The sequence below is a fragment of the Daucus carota genome, chromosome 3 (genome assembly GCF_001625215.2).
Source record: "Daucus carota subsp. sativus chromosome 3, DH1 v3.0, whole genome shotgun sequence".
NCBI lineage: Eukaryota > Viridiplantae > Streptophyta > Magnoliopsida > Apiales > Apiaceae > Daucus > Daucus carota.
This window is the reverse complement of record NC_030383.2, coordinates 12,488,779-12,512,224: the sequence shown is the minus strand read 5'-3', so window position 1 is coordinate 12,512,224 and position 23,446 is coordinate 12,488,779. Positions and strand designations below refer to the sequence as shown.

General features: G+C 35.1%; 2 protein-coding genes and 1 long non-coding RNA gene across 3 annotated transcripts; 1 reads left to right on the top strand and 2 right to left on the bottom strand.

Annotated features, from left to right (window-relative positions):
* Positions 1–55: 55 nt before the first annotated feature.
* On the bottom strand, positions 56–1,786 carry LOC135151277 (V-type proton ATPase 16 kDa proteolipid subunit-like). The gene is made up of 3 exons (XM_064089150.1): positions 1,583–1,786; positions 1,216–1,501; positions 56–412 (listed from the first exon to the last, which is right to left on the bottom strand). Exons 1-3 carry the CDS (start codon positions 1,662–1,664, stop codon positions 280–282), a joined length of 501 nt encoding a protein of 166 aa, XP_063945220.1. The 5' UTR covers positions 1,665–1,786; the 3' UTR covers positions 56–279.
* A 586-nt stretch (positions 1,787–2,372) lies between these two features.
* On the top strand, positions 2,373–4,028 carry LOC135151077 (uncharacterized). The gene is made up of 2 exons (XR_010289546.1): positions 2,373–2,908; positions 3,324–4,028. It is a non-coding gene; the product is annotated as an uncharacterized LOC135151077 (long non-coding RNA).
* Positions 4,029–11,279: 7,251 nt separating this feature from the next.
* LOC108212257 (lysine-specific histone demethylase 1 homolog 3) lies at positions 11,280–22,816 on the bottom strand. Its single transcript, XM_017383983.2, is given in 9 exon segments — positions 11,280–11,345; positions 12,627–12,701; positions 12,918–13,595; positions 14,507–14,937; positions 15,458–15,551; positions 15,644–17,881; positions 18,211–18,352; positions 18,914–21,100; positions 22,737–22,816. Coding segments are annotated over 9 exon segments (5,991 nt in total).
* Between the last annotated feature and the right edge of the window lie 630 nt (positions 22,817–23,446).

The window sequence follows — 23,446 nt, the reverse complement described above, 5'->3', positions numbered from 1 at the left end:
TACATATATCTGTTACAGTGTTGACTGTTGCCAGAATGAAATATTGTAACTGAACTTAAGAAATACATAAATCCATTAAAGAGATAACATACAAAGAGAACAAAACTAGTCCTGTGAAAGAGACCGTAGCAAAACATTATTCAAGAATATCCCTAATTTACAATCCGAGCAACAGCAAATACTTCCTATAACAAAGAAATATCCATTGAGTTCAAATACTCACCATAGCAGCACTAGTTAATAGATAAACCAACCTATTCTCTGGTAGCTGGAAAACACTTAATCCGCTCTAGACTGACCAGCTCTGGATGAGAGGATGATTCCAACAATAAGGCCATATAAAGCCAAAGCTTCAGCGAAAATGAGGATGAGAATCATGCCAACAAAAAGTTTTGGCTGTTGTGCATTGGCTCTGGAGGATACAGATGAATATAAGCACATTCACATATAATAAATGAAACCGCAATAAAAATAAGTAGCCAGAAATGTTTGAAATAGTTCATACAAACTAAAGGAATTTAGTGGCAAGCATGACACGTATAGTTATAGAATCTCTCACACGGACAGCATTATAAAATACATAACCCCTTGAACATATAGCATACTAAACTTACAGCAGGACTTTGAGAGTAATTGGGACGAATAACCATAATCCCATTAGATGAGTAAGGGTAGCAGTTATGAATACTTAAATTATTCTACAAGAAAAAATAAGAGAATTCAAGGAGATCCTCTACCATTCATCCTCACACCACCTGTATAAAGCATCTTTCCCTAATATCCAGAACTATGGTTAAGGCATGTTTAACAACTAATCAAAAAGAAAAAGAGCTTCTCAAGAGGATGAACCTCATAACTACCCATTCTTACATCCTGCAATAGTTGTTCTCATTTAAGCTTTAAAATGGTGGGATTCTTTAGTGGGGGCTGTCGTCCGAAGTACTGCCTTCATTTTAGCGGATTTAACTTAATCATATCAAATCCAAACCTCGCTAATCCAACCAGTACAACCTCTTGCACACATAAACAAGTAAAAATCCATAATACTGTTTTCAAACACATTTTATCCTAATTACCCTTCCAAGCATGAAAATCACATTGTGAATAACCTACATTCAGGTATGCAATAAATAATCACAACAATCCAGGCATTACGATTCACAAACAGACTACACACAATATATCGACAAAAACGAGAGTAGTAAACAGCAGTACCTAACACCAGCATCGCCAACAATACCGATAGCCATACCAGCAGAAAGACCGGCAAGACCGCAAGCAAGCCCGGATGAAAGATGAGCATATCCATCAAACAAATAATAAGACTTCGCCTTGGGATTAATACCAGTACTAATAATCACCGCAATAATAAGCCCATAGATCCCCAAAACTCCGGCCATAACCACCGGAACGATCGATTTCATCACCAGCTCCGGTCGCATCACTCCCATCGAGGCGACTCCCACTCCGCTCTTGGCGGTTCCGTACGCTGCTCCCATGCCTGCACAACATTAAACACAGATTAATTGATGATTATGAAGAGGATTAAGAGAGTGAGAATCGTAGATCGGAGGGGGATTACAGGAGAAGACTAGAGCGGCTGCGGCGCCCAGGAAGCCGAAGAACGGCGCCGTTTCGTCTCCGCTGAATGAAGAAGAAGACATGTTTGGCTAGCTGGTGATCGGATCTGTGGGTCGATTTTGTGCGTATGTAATTGTAAATTAGTACTGGGACTCTGGGAGTATAATACTGATTTAAGAGAACAATGGTCTATCGTATTAATATGGATCGAGTGGCTCTGTTTCGACTACATGTGTCTTTAAGCTCGCGGTCGCGTCTGTCAAAAAAAAAAAAAAAAAAAAAAAAAAAAAAAAAGCTCGCGGTCGCGTGACTCGCGTGGGTGGGTTCGTCATGCGTAGCTATGCTACAAACTTACAATCAAGTTACGCTTCTACGAATTATTTGTTCGGCTAAAAAGACCGAATTATTTGTTATTTAGTGGTTATTTGGCTTAATTTAAAATTATTATATATTGATTATAAGTGAAAAGTAATTTATAAATGAGAGGTAATATTTAATTTATATATTTTGAATTTTTTATATCTAAACTTATTAGGTATAAAATTATTAAATAATAATAATATATTATAAAGTATTTAAAAGTGTTTTAAGAGATCCGAAACATATACGGGTAAAAATTGTATGTTTAGACAATTATTATCAAAGTTATATGTTGGTTACAGAATATGGAAAAAATTGTTAGATATTAAATATAGATTGGATTCTAATCTAGATTAGAAATTTTAGATCGGATTCTGATTTAGCTAAATTTGGGACGACAAACATATTGTTTTTGTTATATATGCTAATAATAATGGTATATCTGTGCATGATGTTGTCGGTGGTTAGTTTCGATCGTTTCGAGTTTCAAATGTTAAAGTTCTTAATCCTTTGTTCATTACTAATCCCAAAGTCATTATTGATATGTGACTCAATATATCGATATCACGAATATGCTAATTGAAAATTTTGGTTTTTCTTAACTCTAAAGGGGGTATTAGCAAAAAAAAAAAAAAAAAGAGTTCTCAGATTAGGATTTTAAAATATGTGAGAATGTTCATGGTCACCCATAATTAATGAGTTGCTCTTTACTCATGTTCTTTTTGCCCCTGGGCTGCTCTTTCTCAAGCTTTATGTGAGTTGCTCTTTGCATACATTATTTCATTAAGCTCAAATATTTATAATGTATTTAGGACAAAAGTTGTTGGTGCTGGAGGAGGAGGTTCAACTGAAGTAAATATATGATTAAAAGTACATGAAGGTGTTCCAATCCCAACTTACTTTGACATTGACATGCAAGCGAGAGACACATTTTCTGAAAATTCCAATCCCAACTTTCAAATTACAGGTTTTGCGATCAATATTTCTTGCTCTTGGCGTGATATAATTTGTCTCATTAGTATATCATGCAGGTTGTGTTGTTTATCAGTTTTGTTATGTAATTCTCTGTATAGATATGTAATGTACTTGCCATCGGTAGGGAGGTGACATTCTCTGTTTTAGCATGTAATGTACTTGATATAAAATAGAATACACTTTAGCATGTAACTTATGAAAAGCAGAGAATTTGAAGTTTTATGTAGAAATGAACTAATAATAAACAGATATGTGTGTGTGTCTTGAATTTAAATGATATTGAGCAGTGTTCGTCTATTCTATAACATTCTTCTTTTATTCCGAAATTAAATACAACCAACCTAAATCCTTTTCATGGATAGTCCATATACATTATTTAAGGATCCTTGTGATGTTTGTGTTTGCAGATGGCAGATCCATTAACTGCATTGATGTATGTTGTATGAGTTATGAACTTCCTCAAGGCGCTCATTTCAAAGACACTCTAAACTAGAGAAGATTCTGTTATAGGACCAGCATGGGATTCACCTTTAGACCCGTCTGATGAGGAAGAGCATCAGGGTCCTTTATTGTGCCCGGAAGATGCTAATGAGGATAATAAAGAGAGGGAGAAGATTTTGATCGCTGAAGATCCTCTTTCAAAGAATTCCTCCGACTTGACTCCGGCAAATATCATCACTGATGAAGTATGTCTCGGTGATCCAACTCCAAGCAAGGAATCTGGTGAAGCTCGCACTAATGTCTCCGCTGATGCTGATACCCAAGCAAATGTGATGAAGGCTACAACAGTGAAGCTCGAGAAAATTACTTCAGGGAGCATTACAGATCAGTCATATGAATCATATGAGAGTAAGACACCTGGGAAGTTTAATGCCCTGCATATAGTATTTCAATCATTGGGACCTATAGACAGAAGTAAAATGCTCAGCAGAGTAAACACATTGACAGAGCAAAATGAGGCCTGACTACTGTGAAGGAAATGGTCAATTATAAGCAGTGCATTTAGTCAGCTAGAATGTAAGGTTGCGAAGATTTGTAAATCATCTATTTCTTTTCTTAAACATTTGGATTCTTGCATTTCAATATCTGTAATGATATTACTTCATGTTTCACTGTTGTCTATTTGTTTTACAAGTCATCTCATGTTAAAGGTTGTAGAATATATCTATTCTACCGTTTTCTAATATATAAAATTTTAAAATAATAATTGACGGGATTATAATTAAAAATTAGAATTAACGAAAAGCGCGGGCATATCAACTGGTGTTATTTAATGTGTGGCGATAAACAAATTCATGTTAATAAATAATGTTCAAAATTAGATTATCACATTTTATATTTTTTTTACGCAGTTTGGATTTTTAATGAAAAAATATTTAAAATCATATATGAACATGAAAATCAATTTTTCTTATATATAATAGTAATTGATTTATTGATTTTCAAATTTTCTAATGCATAATAAGATTAGACTTATTGATATAAAAATTTGATATTTGGACTGTATTTGATATCGACATTAACAATATTATTATAATTATTTATTATTTAATGATTATATATAAATATATGTAAATGATATATTTTAGATTTTATTAACTTTCCTAATAAATATATAAATAAAAATTTTATATTGTTAACTCAGAAACTAATTCTCAATAACATATCTTAATATTTTGAACAAACACTGACCAAGATCTTTCATGATTTGCACACTTTTATTTTAGTAAATAAAAAACTAAAAGAAAAGGTGTGCGAATCATGATTTGCACACTTTCAAAACGGAGTTTGACGGTTGGAGAGACTTGGCAAATATGATAGAGTTTATATTTAAAATAGTGATTTTATAATTATATTTTACTAAAAGTAATTTATGAAATTTTATATAACAACATATAAAAGATAAAAAATACTATAAATCAAAAAACAAACATGTCATTAAAATATAAAGTATGAAAAAAATACGGGACATTTATTGTATTTTGTGGGTTTTTTTAGTTCTTCAGTTTTTACCAATACGTATCTATGGAACTTATGGTACGTGTTTACAGAACTCTTAATATCCGTTTGTGATATATATTTTCGTCACCATCGAAAGCACTAAACAATTAAATGGAACATCTAGAATTTCCGTGTGCGAAGCACGGGCAAAAAGCTAGTGTAATTGTAAATTAGTACTGGGACTCTGGGAGTATAATACTGATTTAAGAGAACAATGGTCTATCGTATTAATATGGATCGAGTGGCTCTGTTTCGACTACATGTGTCTTTAAGCTCGCGGTCGCGTGACTCGCGTGGGTGGGTTCGTCATGCGTAGCTATGCTACAAACTTACAATCAAGTTACGCTTCTACGAATTATTTGTTCGGCTAAAAAGACCGAATTATTTGTTATTTAGTGGTTATTTGGCTTAATTTAAAATTATTATATATTGATTATAAGTGAAAAGTAATTTATAAATGAGAGGTAATATTTAATTTATATATTTTGAATTTTTTATATCTAAACTTATTAGGTATAAAATTATTAAATAATAATAATATATTATAAAGTATTTAAAAGTGTTTTAAGAGATCCGAAACATATACGGGTAAAAATTGTATGTTTAGACAATTATTATCAAAGTTATATGTTGGTTACAGAATATGGAAAAAATTGTTAGATATTAAATATAGATTGGATTCTAATCTAGATTAGAAATTTTAGATCGGATTCTGATTTAGCTAAATTTGGGACGACAAACATATTGTTTTTGTTATATATACTCAAAATGTCGACTCAAATATCGTTTGAGAACAAATATTTTAGTATTGTTACGTTTAAGTATCCAAATTTTGTTAATTGTATTATCGATAATGGTTTTGATTAATAATATTTAGGATGTGAGCTCTCCATGTCATAAATTTTTTGTGTGTGCGCTTTGCATTAGATGTTGAATCAGTATTTTTTATCTTCGGTAACAAAAAATTAACATTTTTAACTTCTCAAATTTAAACAATATTAATAAGCTCATAAGTCAGAAGCCGGCAAAAAACTTTAACCAAACAAGTTCATAGTACTCCATTCATCTTCTTTTACATATTTCTTTTGGAAAAGGTTATGAATTTTAAAGAAGATATTAATTTTAAAGAGATATTTCTTTTGGAATAAGTTATGAATTGAGTTTGTGTGTAAATCTATATTACTCTAATATTAATATCAGAAACTGTATTTGAAAGATTCTTTAAGTTGATTACAAATTGCACTTATTTTAAAACTGATTTAAAGGATTCTTTAAGTTTTTTTCTTTTGATGCAAGAAGGATTCTTTAATTTAATTACAAATTCACTTATTTTTAATATACATATTTTCGGAAACTGCATATTGTATCTCTTTTCTATTTTATTTATACGTCACGGTATACACACCCTTTCATTAAAAGTAAACGGCGCAGTTATAATTATAAGGATAAATGTGGCATAAAAACTACATCTATTTCCATTTTCCCCGTGTTCATTATTGCTCCAAAAATTTTACTTCAACTTGGCCACTAACATCAATTGTACAGCCAACACAGGATTGGGCAACAAAATTGATGAAGATATCATTTCCAGCAACCAAATAGCTAATACTACTGACCGTCTCGTGTAATCCTCACAGCTGACAAACCTGATGTCCGCCATGTTCAAGGTCTTTTCTTCGATGCAATACAATCTTACCATAAAAAAGGTGCAAATATAAAAAGTGACGTGCATACTTGATACCACACATAGGTGTATAAATGGACATAATTAACAGTTCCCAGCTCTCTAAATGCGGCTTCTCCATCTGCCAAAGGACACTATGGAGTTTCCAAATCTGAGGCATGCAACCAACAAGCACCATATACTAATAGAACAAAATACATCTATTCCATGTTCCTCGTGATCATTATTGCCCCAGCATCTTACTTGATCACTTGCTGCTATATTAATACCGGAGATTGGATAACAAATTTAAATTTAACCAAGGATATCAGTCCTTGCAACCACATAGGTAAATACGGAGCATCTCCTGTAATCCCCACATTCAAGGAACCTGATCCCCACTTTGTTCAAGGCCTTTTTTAATAATGCACAACCAAAGAATGAAGTGCATACTTGACCACACCTAGGTGTATGAATGGACACTGGGTAGACTAGACAACTACTAACAGTTAAAAATATTTATCCTATACCAATGCCCTGGTAGCTTTTAAAGCTAGATATTCACAACCTTCTTCCATAGACACCTGTACAAAAAAGGATTCTATAAGCACAATGTTAAGTATATGCTATGAAGATAACAGTTGGTGGGTCTGTGTATTCACACAGTTCTAACTTCTACAAATATTTCAGCACCCATGTATCGTAAGATATAGAGGATAAATACATCATAATGTAAGACTTAATTGACTTCCAGAAAACAACTTTTGTCAAATCCTGGCTGCCAAACATAGTAGAATCAAAGAGAGATTGGGTGAAGCTTAGAGAATTAATCCGGAGGAGAGTTGTGACCAACTTGTGAATGAATGAGGATTGGAACTTGTAGAACTTGAGAACCTACACCGAGACAAATTGAATTATCAGAACCTTGACCAAGTAAAAACCAAATATCTGTCACCAAAGGAAACCCTCATCAAACCTGTGGCGATTGAAGATGTTCCCAATGGAAAATCATCTTGCTGAAGCATAGCACAAACAAGTATGCAGCCTCCTCTAGCTTGCTTGTTAGATCTTATATGATGAAACTGTCAATGGCCACAATTAAAAAGCACAAATTTCCAGTGCTCCGTGCTTTGCACTTTTGAAGGAACAAAACTGCGGTTTTCGCTTGCTGCAATTCGGACTTGATCGTCACTCAAAGCATGCTTTAGATTACCATGTCTCTGTTGCAGAGATTTCATTAGAGAGAAATTACAGATATCATACCCGCAGAAGTCGTGCTTGGAGTTGGCATAATATGCAAGTGTCAAATTACTATCGCTAATTCACGGGCACAAATGTAGAAAACAGCTTTATGTATTGAAGAAATGATAAGACTGCTAGCTTCATGGCGATCTCCAACCCCGCTGATGTGCATGATTATGACTATATAAACAATTCTTTCAAATTACTTCAATGACGATACTCACATAGTGTGCTTCATTCATTTAATGACCACTTCAATTGATATCTTTGTACAATTATAAAGAACCCAGAGAATCTGATTGTTGATAAGCATGTGCGACCTAATTGTTAATAAGCATGTTTGCTCGCTAATTAAAACTTTAATAGCTTAATCATGTTAACCTAATCTTACTAATCACACAATTTCATAATCAGAGGCAGATCCTGAGAGGGGGTCCATACTCACAATAATATAATTACAAATACATAACATCAAATATTACAATCAAGAAAGAAACAGTCACATTGACATCAAATTAGGACCACAAAAACTATGGGGTCCCATTCAATGTTCTCATTTGGTCTTAGATAAGTAAAGTCAATGGGCCCCTTTTCCAAGTGAATCAGTCTCTATTTACAGTCTGATTCTCAAAAGTCTTAAGTACAAACTGATCCATATTAATCTAATTGTTTTACTTTCCAGCTTGATAAAATACATAAAGCATTGATCTACACATCTCAATATCTGTGCTCCAAACCTTTCAATTTAATGCAATATAAATTAAATGAAATGATGGATGATGGATAGAGCCTGAAACTACTTACCAGACAACATTACCAGTTACTTATAAAAACCTTTTGCGATACATGTATTTAAAGTACCTACAACTACAAGTTTTACTATAAAAAAATAGTATAAGCGACAAATTTAAGATTCAAAGATCACTGGAGAAACTTCCATACCAATTGTAGACCCCTCTCACTGATTGCATGAACCAAAAGTCCTGTGCAGTTTCCCAAGCACATCTACTGAGAGCATAGTGAATTCGTACCAATTGTAAGCCTCTCACTGATTGCATGAACACAAGTCACGTGCAATTGCGCAAGTCCATCTACCAAAAGTAGTGTGAATGTGCGGTCCTATCTGACAGTTATGTGCCTGAAGAAACACGTGAAAAATGTAAAATTAGTATAAAAAGATATCATTGTTTCTATAGCAAAAGTGTATAAAACCAAAAGAAACCCTTTCTTTTGTCACCACATCGGGTCTAAGATAGCATGAAAGCAACACTTAACTCAAAATAAAGTTGTAAGAAATCGATCAACTTTGTTGCTTCACTTTGAAGAAAGGGAAGGCAGTAAGAGCAATGGAGATTTATCCAAATCCAAATATTACACCGAACAAGTTGGTTTTAGTCCATTCAGTGGATATTATTCATAATCATGTCTGACTTATAATGACTGCACAGGTCAAATCTGATTGTAACCATCATGTTGCTAGAATCTAATCGAATTCTCAGATTTAAACTCAAATAAAATATCTAGAAACATTTTTAATAACTCTGTGTCAAAACTATTTAACAAGTATGTATGATCAAAGAAAAGTAACAAAAACAATGATATATCACTAAATTTAATTTCTTAGACCAGAACAAGTTAAAGACTAGTAAAAGTAGTAGGATTCATTCTATGTATTTAATGGGGTCAAACCCCAAAAAAAAATTATTATATAAGTTCTTATTTGAACCAAGAAGTGGGATCATGATTATACACTCTAAAGTATATGTTCTATTTTCAATTCACACTTTGATGATCAATAGTCTGATTACGAAGTGATCTTCAATAAACCTATTGTTATCATTTCCATTTTGATCAATTAGAGCAAGCATCTAACCAAGTCTAAATGCATCAGACTTGCACTTTCTACCTTCAAATCATATGCAACAAGATATATATCCAGGTATACATCTTAAATCATGCAATACAAGCAAAAAGGAAAAAGGAAGAAAGAACTGATCAACATGCATTCAGAAAACCTCTACGGTTCAAAATAAATCATTATGCGAAAGTAATTTACAACCTAAAAATTGCATAAGAAACTTCCATACCAAATGTCAACTGCTCACTGATTGCCTAGACTTGCGTTTTGCATGTGTGACAAAGCTCATCTACTAAACTTAAAGTATATCCATATCCTCCCCTTCAACAGTTTCATGCCTGAAAAAACCATGAAGAGTGTCAAAAGGAACACGAGCAGTAGCGGTAGTAGGAATTATAGGCTATTAAAATTCATAACTTGTTGATAATGGAGACAAACATGCCTCTGCTATAGTTTATACAAACTTAGCTTGGCGAAGAAAAGAAATTTAAAAGAGGTGAACCCCTTTGTCATCATATTACGAAACAAAGGAAATCATAAAGGCAACACTAAACTCAGGCATATAGATGTGAGGAAATGCCTAACCAGTTTACTTAATTCCTATACAAAGGCCTCGACCCTGCCTGTTTATCCCAAAGTAGTCAGGGGAAGGCTGAAAAAAAAATTTTACCTCTTATTTCCAGGAGTAAGGGTAAAAAGGCCACACAAACATCTAAGATGAGAAACAAAGAGGGAAGAACATATATTCTGAACAAAAAACAAACACATGGACACATAAAAACCACAATCAATCTGCATACATACAGAAGGAAAAAAGATGACAATTCCAGAGCACCCTAGACTGCCAGTGATATGCGGCACATAGTTTAGTCAAGATAATAAACGGATTAAGGGATCATATTGTAGGCAGGAACATTTTAACAAACAGTACACTGGAAACGCATAATTCCTGTTTAATTATTGTAACAAAAAAGATCTTCAGTTGTACAAAAATGAAAATTTACATTTCTTGGATTGCTATAAGAAACCAATCTTAACTAAGACTTTCATGTACAGACAGACATTAGGAAAATGCAAGGCCTCGTCTATGACAACCATAGTAGATAAAAAGGGTGATCTTCTCCTTTAACAGACATAATGAAAATGCAATGCCTCCTCTATGGTAACCATAGTAGAGAAACATGGTGATCTTTTCCTTTGCACCATGAATATACAGCCTAGATAACAATACACTCCTTGAGAACTCATATTTATTAAACAAACATGCCCATCATCAGAGGAGCATATGCTATAGGCATATTTAGCCATTCTAAAAAAAATTACTAAACATAGTCCTACAATGTATTAATATTGCACTAAGGCACAAAGTGTCAGGAGTTTTTGATAATTCCATCAATCATGATCATATTGAAGATTCTTACAGAAGCCAACGTCAATCATCTCTGCAACATCTAGTCATAACTGTAAAGTGACTTTCGATGCCACAATCTGGTGTTTAGCAACATCAGAAAGATTGCATGCCCGAGTTTCCGCTACCAAGGTCAGGCTTCCTTCCACTAAAATAGAATAGGAATCAGGTTTTCAACCGACTTAAAGATATCATGATTTAGCACCTAGTTTAGTCGCCATGTGTCTCTTAACTAACATGACCACAAAAGCTCGAATCTGCACATCATTAAATCCAAAAACACATGTAGTTAGTAAATAACATTACAAAAACCGAACACCCCTAAACATAACAGATAAGAAAAAAAAAATCCTAAGAAGTAGGGATACAGGTGCTGGGATACATGAATAAATACTATAAATATATTAGATGATATGATTTATGAGAAAATTCATTTAAAATAGTAGAAAATGTTATGTGAACTTCAATACTGTCTGCTTTGGCTTCGCTCCGACTTTGGCTAGGTAACCTCAATAATTTTCTTTTCACAAAGTAGTTAACACCAACTTGATTCACGAAGTACATAAAGGAATTTTACGTTAAAATCTGCACAGAACTTACATGCCGTAAATATATATATATATATATATATATATATATATATATATATATATATATATATATATATATATATATATATATATATATATATATATAAATTACTCATATTTACAAAATGATCTGTTAATATCATGATAAATACAAAATTGTTCTTAAGAACCATTTCAACAAGTAAATTCAATATCTATTATGCCCCTACTGCACTCTCTAAATATGGGAAGTGCACGCATGCTGCAACTCGTGTTTCCAACATTCAGGTGTGTTAGGTTCCCCAAGCACCCGCATTTTGCTAATTAAAAATTTTCTATTTTGTTTCCACACCGTATGGCACAGAGATTGCTTGATAGCTGGTAAATGGTCCTCTATTACTTGTGGGTGATGCATGAGAACTGAGTTGAACCATATTTTTAGTGGTGTAACATGTACAGTTGAATGATATCAATATCAAGGTATGGAAACTTTTAAGCATCTATATCACAACTGGTAGCTACACGCATTCAAGCATATACCACAACCCAGAATTTAATTTGTGTTGTGACTTCAAGTATTTAGACATGGATAACTTCTAGATTAAATACAGCGCCATATGTCAAGTAACAAGTGACATCTGTTCATACTCAACAAAAGTATGCATCTCTCAACTCTTAGGTTGGAAATGAAGCATGTGATCACGTCAGTCCATCATCTGTGCATATTATTTTAAATTTTAATCATATTGTCAAGTACTCCAGGTAATATCGACATCATAGTGCTTGCTATACTAAAATCATATGACCGTAATGAATATAACATCAAAAGCAAGAAGCCATTGAACAGCTCAGACATCAAACAAAACATGTCTCGCTCAGCAAAAGCATAGGTCAACATCAGATATATAAAACTTAACCATATGTAAATTACACACATGCAAGACTGGTGACATATGTTGTACTGCTTACCTTCTTTCAGCGCTTATGATCAAGAAACTCTACAACAGCCATTGATTTCTCTGCATATGTGGCCTGCTCCATGACCTGAAATGTTTTTGGAAGGAGAGAAGTAGGTAAAGCCACAAAGTCCAAACAACAAATAAGGCAGTAGAGTTGAGAAACTGGTTTTAATGCTTAATCAGGTTTTTACATAGAAATTTGTCACCGTTTATAGCCTGTTTGGCTTCTTTTATCAAACTTAAACCACGCCTATCTATAAGCAATTTAAGGATAAGGAAAGAAATGAAAGAAAGGATCAACCTTGGTTGCAGTTTTCTTCATTATTGACTTGTAACCATCCTTGTCGACTTTTTTATCTTTATAAATAGGCATGAGCAAAGATGCAACAAAATCCACGACAGCTTGTTTAATTTTTTCCGGTCCTCTAGGTTGATTCTCGACCAACTCCTTACTCATGGTAACTTGGGAAGCAGAGCTCCCATTGGCATGACCATCATGATTCTTCACTGGTGGCTTCAAGTTCACGTTAGAATCTTCCTCATCCATTATTCGCATAGTGCGACTGTAGAACTCAGCATCGGCTGCTGCAGCTTGCGACTGCCATCTGTCAATGGCACTTACATCCTTTATACCTTCACAACCAGCACTGTCAACCCATGCTTCTGTGAATATACTGCTGTCCACGGCCGCACTATCAGCAGAGTGCTCTCTAAAGTTCATCTGACACGCTATTTCATTTGAGTAGCTACGCTGCGAGAGATTATCAACAGACCTTTTTGAACTCTCTAGGTCAATATGAGCAGCTGAGAAATCAGCAGACCATTCCCTAACCTTACAATTTCTGGAATCTATCTCCAATATATGGTTATCAGTCTCATCCACTTGCGCATAGCTCTCACGTCTAGCATATTTGTTAAACGAAGGTATCTTGGGAAACTGCAGAGGAGTATTGCACCTGGTACCTGATGATGCATATGCCTGCAAGTAAAGATGTAACTTAAAAAACTTCCAGGACGTGCCAGGGAGTACACAGTGGAGCACGGTCTGAGTTGTGTATTTCATGATAGTAGACATGTGAATATGATTGTATTTACATGGGAAAAGCACGCAAGTATGCACAAAGGAGGTAGCGTCTACAATTCCACCCAGATAGTAGCCATCAAGAATACTCTCGTTGCAAATATACAATACTCATCACCAAGAACCATCATCTTTTTGATAAATTGACAGATATAAACTCCGTTTGGGTAGAATACAATATATTTTGAAAAAATTGTTGTATTGAATTAATATGACAAGAACCTCTCACACCCACAACCTAAACGTACATATTTAAAACTATCTTTAAAACTTCCAAGAACATCCGAGGAACACCAATGAAGCTGGCAACTAAAAGGCAAATAAATGTTGATCAAACATTTAAGTTCAAGTTCAAGCACTCACATGCATTTCCTACTAGACAAATATTGTAATGCAGAAGTATCTATGATTTGTTATTTTATACTGTAGAAGTCTATGTTAAGATGCACAATAGTAAGAATCCATATTCAACAAAATTACATTACACACTATTCACGCAAGATATGTTTAGACTATCACAAATCTTGATGCTGAAAGAGAAAAACCAAACAAGTTGAAAATGATAATGGAAGAACCCAATCTCCGCACATAAAGTCAGCCTCGTGAGCGTAAGTGCATAAAAAATGCATCTATTGGACAATTACATAGCTCATCTTAGGGTTATGTAGTAGTTCCCTAAAATATAGAAACTATAGAGTGACCACAAGAAACCGTCAAGCCAAAGTAGGAAATAAAATACTTTCTCAAGTATAACATTAAAATATAATAAAAGTAGGAAATATGTGAATGCTTCATGCTGAGAAACCAACCTTAGCGGCTGCAATTGCTGCAACACGTGCTGCTTCTTCGGCAGCAAAGATAGCTTGTTCTTCTTCTGACATGGGATATTCTTGTTCCTCCATCTTAAATTCATGTCTTCCTGTTGAGCCTGCAGATAAAAGTTTTGCCTTTGATTTTGTTTCAATCCTGTTCTCCATCTTGTCCGGGTTAATGTTCCCCTTTTTATTGTTCGGAGGTGGTGCGCCATGTGGGGTACGTAAGGGGGGCTTTCCTGAACCCAGATGATATTTGTTTTTTGAAGACTCGATGGCACTTGATTGCCTCAATAACTTCAGCCCACCACTGGACGCCTTTTGCTTGCGAAAAACTTCAATCCACACATTAACCAGTTGGCTTGCTACAGCACGTATATCACGGCTTGTATGTAGACAAACTTTTTCTTTAACAGTTTTCCCAATCCCTACATATGATTATAATATGTCTCAGTTCACTAGTGAGCCAATTATGTAACATTAAAAAACTATTACAATTCAATACGCAAGGAGGAGTCTCAGGAAGAATATGAACCAATAGTAATAGCCTCATAAGAAAATTTATATATATGGATCGGTCGGAAGCAGTTCTCATGAGCGTTATCACAAATGATTAACACTTTTTAGCCAACAAAATTTCAATCAAAGGAGCAATAGTATTCTGTAAAGCAAAAAATCATTGTGCGAGTTAAAATGCAGACAATTGTCAGTTGCTATTTTAGCCAAAAATAATACAAACAAAAACTTCACATTGTCTTGTAAATATTTGCTTAATCCTGGGACATGGTCTTGTAAATATTTGTTTAATCCTGGAAATCAATTTTACGTACGCCCCATGGATTAACATGTTAAAGGATACCCATAACAACATTTCCACCCTGCCCATAGCATCTACCTTTTCTATATTAAAAAAATGGACTACAAATACACTGGCAATAGAAGATGTACCAGACACACGAACTGCCAGTAGATCAGTTGAAACAAGTGTAAGAAGACGAACACAATGCCGCAAGAGTTGAGTCCCATCCTTCCCTAGGGAATCCTGTTATAATACAAATAAACAATGAGGGCATCAAAAAAAAATCCATGACCAATTCAGAACAAGATGGAATAATGAGACATCACATAACATACCAGAATCCATGAGTTGAGAATGCTGAGGCCTTCTCTGGTCCCAGCAAAAGACTTTAAAACTCTAACAGGAAACTTTAACAGCTCTTTGATCAGATGCAATCTACCAGATGTGGTTTTTGCTTTAAAGAACATATCCTGCAGTAAATCTTTCCTTGTTATAGCATGGCTTCCATCTAAAGATTTCTCGTACAATGCATTTGACATCTGCACAGCTTCAAGTCTTTTAGCGATGTCCCTAACTTCACTTCTTTCACTGTCCACAGATCTTTGAGCAGCTTCCATTGCATTCACTTCTGCAGTATAATCAACTCCTGTAGTCAATATATTCATTATGCGAACAGCCTCTCTAAGCCCACTCATCATAGCACCACCAACCGTGTCTGGATGCTCTTTACATGTAGCTTCACCAGCAAAAAACAAACAATTCTCTACAGGGCTACCCAATATATCATAATCTTCCCCAGATGCACCAATAGCAACATAAGAGTAAGCACCATAACTATATGGATCCCTTCCCCAATCAGTTACAACTGACGCAACTGGATCAGGTACCACAGACACCCCAAAAAGTTTTCTGAGAACCACCAAAGCATGGTTTACATGATCAGAAGAGCTCATATCTTGCCCATCTAATGCTGCCCTGCCCACAAGTAAAGCTATCAGAACAGGTGCCCCAACTGTTTTCCTGACATTCCAAAACATAAAGCAGCGACCCCTCTTGTCTGTTGCATCAGAAGTTGCACCAAAGTAATCAACAGAATCATCCCAAAATACTTCGGGGAATTCCAAAATAACTTTATTAAGCACACCAAAACCAAGCCTTTGGATGGACAGCTGTTTCCAAGGTGGTAATGGTGGTGCAAACTTTATCGATTCCTTTTTTAGGCACCCAAGTGGAACAGTGATCAAAACTGCATCACCAAAGAAGTCTCTACCATTTGATGTGGAAACTTTCACTTTGTCATGTTTATCTCCATTTGTCATTACATCCTCTGTGTGATACGTAACACTAGTAACCACATGATTTAATTGGATGCAAAGACCTTGTCCCAACGCTTCAACTACAGTGCTATAACCTCCTTTAATCATACAATGAGCTCCTCCAAATCCACCATATATGTCATCCTGATTCCAGTAAGGAAGCAACACATCATTTAGCGAAGCAGCACAACCATACTCCAAGTGAGCAAAATGCCAATCCATGACCCTCCTTTCAAGAGGACTTAAAATCTCCACTTTGGAATCACTATCCTTGAGAACCTCGTTACCAATAACACCAATTTTTTTATTCTGTACTAAGCGACGCCTCTGAAGGATAAATTCCAAACCATCTTCAAGAGACATTTTCATCGCACGCTCCCCCTTACGAGCAACCAGCAGTTCTATGTCATCAAGTAGACTATTGAATTCTGATTCTAGATCTTCATCTAAATCTGCAGGAACTTTGTCACCTGTGACCGTATCATAAAGAGGGCAGTCACTGTTCAGTACCGTTAATTCGAGACCCAACTGAGAGCAAATTAAGGAAGAAGGATCTGGTCTTCTTTCAGCAGATATATCTGCTTCAACACCTGTGATAATGCTAGCCCCAAGATCCACTGGTACTGACAGAGATGCTCGATCTGTAAAAACACGACCACCTATTCTGCCTCTAGCCTCTAAAATTATAACCTGAAATCCTTGCCTCTGCAAATGGCGAGCAGCAGCTAAGCCAGCAGGACCAGCTCCTATTACAATAATTTGCTTACCAACTTCTGAATCAATCTGCATGTGAGGACTAACACTTTGATGACCGCCTGTATCAGATATGACATGACATATATTTTTTTTGGGCTCTGCATGCATGACAGGAGCTGTTTTACCATCCACCACTTTACTAGATATATCCAAACTGCCAATTCTAATTAAATCTCTATCGTCTACTTTTCCCTGTTCAGGGCTAGCATCACAATTTTCAGGTTCTGTTGGTGTCGATGACTTCATATCTTGCAAATCAGGAGGGGGCCTGTCTTGTTTGTCTATTGTTACCTGATTTTCATTATCATGTACGGCCATGTTTTTATGTTCATATGAAGCATCGAGATTTCTGCCAATAATAAATGAAACTCCATCATCTAAATCGCCAAAGGCAGCCTCGGGTTTTCCCCCTAAATTTTTCTCATCTGATACTTGAAGATCCAATTTTGAATGAGACTCTGACAAACTCTTCTCAGAGGCAATTCCAACATTTATATAAGCCTGTCAAAAAAGTGTCAACTTTAAGAAGAAAAAAAAGAGCACACACAAGAAAGGTAATTCTATCATGTGACTATGTGAGATACACCATCACCCAGAGAATTGTTATACATTCACAGTTACGAAAATATCAATTGCTAACTAATATACCCATAGTTTAACAGATACTTGTTACCCCCAAACCCCTTTCATAATTAAAGCGTATTCTATATCTCTTCCAATTATTTCTTCAACTTGTGCACAGAATCAATTCATTGGAGAGAATCACTTCATAACTGTGTCATTATCTAGCTAAAAATATGTAATAAGAAGCTATGTCCTACAAGACTTACAAAGTGATCAAGAAATGCATAAATCTCCCTGATGAGAGAATATTCTGGTGATTCATCAACCACAGGAGAAGCAGAAACACCACAGCCTGAGAGAGGCAAAATGCAATTAACATTCTTGTTCCAACGACCTAATATATGATTCCTGCAACACAAGAAAAATGATAATACTTTATTAAGGAAGAAACAATTAAAGCGCAGTGACAATGAAGCTGGTAATTCCTGACTGGTGAATTGTGCTAGAAATTAATGGACTTGCAAAGCTCGTATAAGGGAAAGAAGTTTCATGTCACATTATAAAGCTTGTTAGAATTATACTATGGGGTGTTTTACTTTTAAGTTCAGAACAAGTACCTCTAGAGAACCGGAAAAGTAATACTAAAAGGCTAGAACATATTGTTTGAGCAAGTACAAGCTTTTACTTTCAAAAAATAAGCTTACATATTAACTAAAAAAGAAACAAGAAAAACATTCAGGGGCTATTATCTGGAAGTCATCAAATAGCTTATAAAAGAGAAAGCCAAGGCTAATATATCAATTTGTAACGGGAAAAAACTCATAAGCAAATTTCACTTGACACTTGACAGAACAAGATATTACCTAGGGAAAAACAACTAACAAGCAACTAGCAAGCACGCATTGCAAAGGAACAAGTTGGTAAATCTAAGTGCAGTATCATACTTAAAGCAATAACAAACTTACAAACCTGCACTCCAAATACATTTGCAAGCCACCTTTGCGCTTCAATACCTCCTTAAACCTAATCTTCTCAAGTGGACTAGCTGCTCGAGCTTTGAGGCCATAAGATACTGCTACCGATCGATCGATTTTAGCATCTAAAAACATGTTTGACAGTTTCAATTTCTCCCTTTTCCTAACCAGGTTATCATCTTCATCCTGATTATCAGCAATGAAATTCTCATTATGCATCAGCAAATCCCAATCAGCATCTCCCTCATACGCCATGTCCCATTGCCTATGCTTTCTGGTGTTACGAATAGCACGCTCAGACGGAAGCTTTTCGTCTTTGACATTGGAGTAAGGCACCGGCTCCATATCATCAGCACAATATCTAGAACAATCTGGAGCAGTGGATGGAGAAGAGGATCGATCTGCCACTTCATCCCTGGTGTCATACTTGTCAAGAAGCTCATGGTCCATAAGGCTATCAGATTCATCACCGTTTCGCTTGCAATCCCTAGACTGATTTTCTCGAAAAGGAATGTCCTGTTTATGAAATCCGCTTTGTGATTCTGGAGAGACTGCATAAGATGCTGAAGCTTCCTCCTGTGAGGAAGCAGAAGCAAAGTTTGGCTTTTCGGGCTCAGGTGTCTCAAATTTCTTCACATTGAAGTTTACTGTGTTGTCCAATAGAAATGTTGACCCTGTAAGTTCTTCAGGAATCAGCTTTGTCGTCTCATCAGTTGTAACTTCATATGGCTTGTTCATTGAATCTTTACCAAGATAAGACCTGTTAGGATCATTTTCAAGTTTTGGGCAAATATTATGGTCTGGACTAGAAGCCTCACTTTTCGCAACAGCCTTGGACCCTTCTTGAGCTAGACTATGACTAAAACCTTCTGTTGGCCTTTCAACGTTAAAGACATTGATAGTATGCACCTGCTGTAGAGCATGTACAGACAAAGGAGTCTCAATGACACTATGACCCAGATCACATGATTTTTCTATTGAAGAGATTTTAATATCATCCTCCAAACTTCCATTTCCCAAGGTAGGCTCCTCGGATAGACAGTTGATTTCCTTCACTTCTAGACAGATGGACCCCTTGGCATTTTCCTCAATAAGATGGTCTAAACCAAGAGTTTCTAGCTTGGTTCCTTCTTGAATATCACATATCTGCCCAATCACTTCATCTTGGTTTGTTGATATAGCACATGACTTTAGATAGGAGTCCGATTGTTGAGAAAAGGATATTGTAGCTGAATCATCAAGCTTAACTTCAGCTCCGCTGTGTCTGTCAGCAGTGGATCTCAATACATAATCAGCAATCACTGGAGTAGAAGATAATTTTGAAGCTTGGGAGAACATACAACCAGTGTCCTGGGATTTTTTAATACTATTATTCTTATCACACTTTATATCCACAGAACTTCCAGACACCATATTCAAACCACTGTCAAATCCCTTAACATCTGTCAACAGTTCTAAAGGAGATTGAGACGCCATTGTTTCTGGCAAATGGTTCTCTAAAACATGATCAGGTCCCGGACTAAAATCACCATTTGTACATTGATTTTTTTTCAACTGTTTCAACCCCATGGAATTGCGAGACTTCCTCTTTAAACCAGATTGTGCTTTAAGCATAAAGGCAGACAATGAATCTTCAATATTTTCAGTCAAGCACTCATTTGAGGCACCAATAATCTCATGAGATCCTTCACAAATAACCTCCTTACTTTTCTCCATAGCCAAAACCACATCTTTCACTCCCTCGGTATAAGACTTCTGACCAGATGGTTCAGCCCCAATCATATTTGGAACCCCTCCTCCTATCATCCCAGATAGAGTTTTCTTCCTAGGTTTCTTCAACTTCTTCTTAAAACTAGCCAACGTATCAGTATCCCCCATACCCCCTAAATCCTCACTCAAATCCAAAACTATCCCCTCACCCAATCCAATTTCTCTGTCCCCAATCCCCTCACCATTAAAACCCACCTTACGCTTTTTCTGGTTTCTTTTGCTTTTCATCTTAACCATATCTCTAATCGGCTCATCGACTTCGGAATCAACCCCAGCCCTAGTTTCCACGACCCTGCTCTTAGAACCAACCTTTTTCCCTTTATCCTCCATCTTTTCAACCCTATTTCTATTATCAACATCAAACCCTAACCCAGATTCGTTTACAGCCCCATTACTCAATTCATCATCAACCCTACATCGAATTCATTACATTACATCTCTTTATCAATCAAAACATCTCAAACAATAAAAATCCAACTCAAAATAACAATACAAACCCTAAATTAAAATTTAATTGCAACAGATCAATTATACCTAATAAAATTGAGCTTCAATTGTCAATGCTTGTACCTACAACGAAAATGTCAATAAATAACAAAATTGAGGATAAAAAATCATTTAAAGGCAATTCGCTATGAGTAATGAAACAAAAAATCAATATACGTGCGTACAAATTAATTATTTACCTTGTTGATTGAAGCTTTAGAAGCAGTGGTGAAGTTGGTGTCGTTGGAATAAGCTTCGTTGTTTTAAAACTACTGCGTTTAGTGTGTGGGGAAAAAGCAGCAGCGTTATATATAAACGAGGGGGATTGTTTGGTTTTGCTTTAATATATACTTACGGGTGTTGCATCTTTTGCCCACGCGGACTTACAAACGTTGTGGTTGTGTGCGCGCACAGAATGCAACAATGATTATATCCACACTTCAGGGTTTTTAATTTATTTTTACAGGTTATTTGTATTCTACGGAAACAGAATACATTACTCTTTCTTAAAAAAAAATACATTACTTATTCTGTTTGAATTTACATATCCATACAAGAAATATGTATGTATTAATTGCGCATATGTGCATACAGCAATTATGTATTTGACAGATGCGAGTGTTAGACTCTACTTTAAAATTACACGACAAATCAACAATACATCTTTTCATCTTGTACACGTAGAGTCTCATCCACGAGACTAAAATATAGCATATGAGTTGACGCATATGGAGGATGTGTAAGACTTTTACACGCATCTATATGATGCAAAATCATCTTATACACACACCGAATGCAAGTAGTACTATTTACACAATATCATATTCCTCTCTTTTGTTTACACAACATCTAGTAAATTGATAATGCTAAACTGCAACCATGTCAAATCTTTTCGGTCTAAGTTTTAGATTTTCTCTAAGTCATTTTCGGTAAGTTTCAATATAAAGACAGGGATCTTATAAAAACTGAATTCAAGATCTGGATCTAGTGGAAATAGTTTTAAAAAATGTATAAAAACAATACTTGACATAATTCAGGTCTACCAGACTCAAATCAAGCATGAGTCAGCCTGATATTATGCTGGAAAATATTGTTGCTCGCCCTGGTGGGACATACATTACATTTAATCATTTACAAAGGTGAATGAAATTTTGGTTCAATGAGATGTAGGTGTTGGGGTATTTTCAGTTTTAGTGTACACATACTACGTACATGCATGTCTTTTTAGATATTTTGAACACACGTTCACGCGAAATCTAGTATCTTAGTTACTCATATCCTGAAAATTTGTTATTTAGGTCCTTTTTTCTTTTATATAAAATGATTCTTTCCAAAATCAAATTTTATATAAAGAGAAAATGACCTAAATAATCATTTTATATAGATGAAAAAATGACCAAGGTAATAAATTTTCAGAATATGAGTGTCCAAAGTATAAGATTTCATGTAAACATGATGTGTTCGAAATACCTAAAAAAACACACATGTACAGTATCGTACAACGAAGCTGAACATACCCCTAACACTTATACCTTATTGTATCAAAATTTCAAGGCATTCACTTTTGTAAATTTCCGAATGTAATGTCTGTCTCACCAAGGCGAGCAACTGGGTCTTCTAGCATAATATCACGTTGACTCATGCCTGATTTGAGTAGGGTGGAATTGAATTATCTCAAGTATTATTTTTATACATTTTTTAAAATACTTCCAGGAGATTAGATCTTGATTTCAGTTTTTAAGATCCTTGTTTTTATATTGAAACTTACCGAAAATGGCAAGAAAAAAAAATCTAAAAATGGTTTTGGAAAGATCTGACATGGTTGCAACACAAATTAACATCACCATTAAAATAGATGCATATATTTTAACAAATTCTTAAAAAAATAATAAAATTACAAAAAGAAATTAAAATACTACTTTTGATAAATATCCAAATTTAAATTCAAGACCGTTTACCATCCAAAATTCTAAGTCCAAATTTTAAATTCGCTAAGAGCATCTCCAACCATACAAAACTCTTAGCTAAAAAGTGAGTTGTCATTCCAAATATAAAAAATTTAGCCAACCTCTTGAAAAAATCACACTCCAACCACGTGAATCTGTTGTCTATAATTTTAGCCAACCTCCTATAGATGACTATATTTGTCGAACCTCTGTCTGTAAGAAATCTGTAGGATGATTGCACATCATTTGTTACCATATTGAACTGTTATATTCTATTTTAATTTCAACAAACTAAAATATTAATAACATTCTATTTTTAAATTATA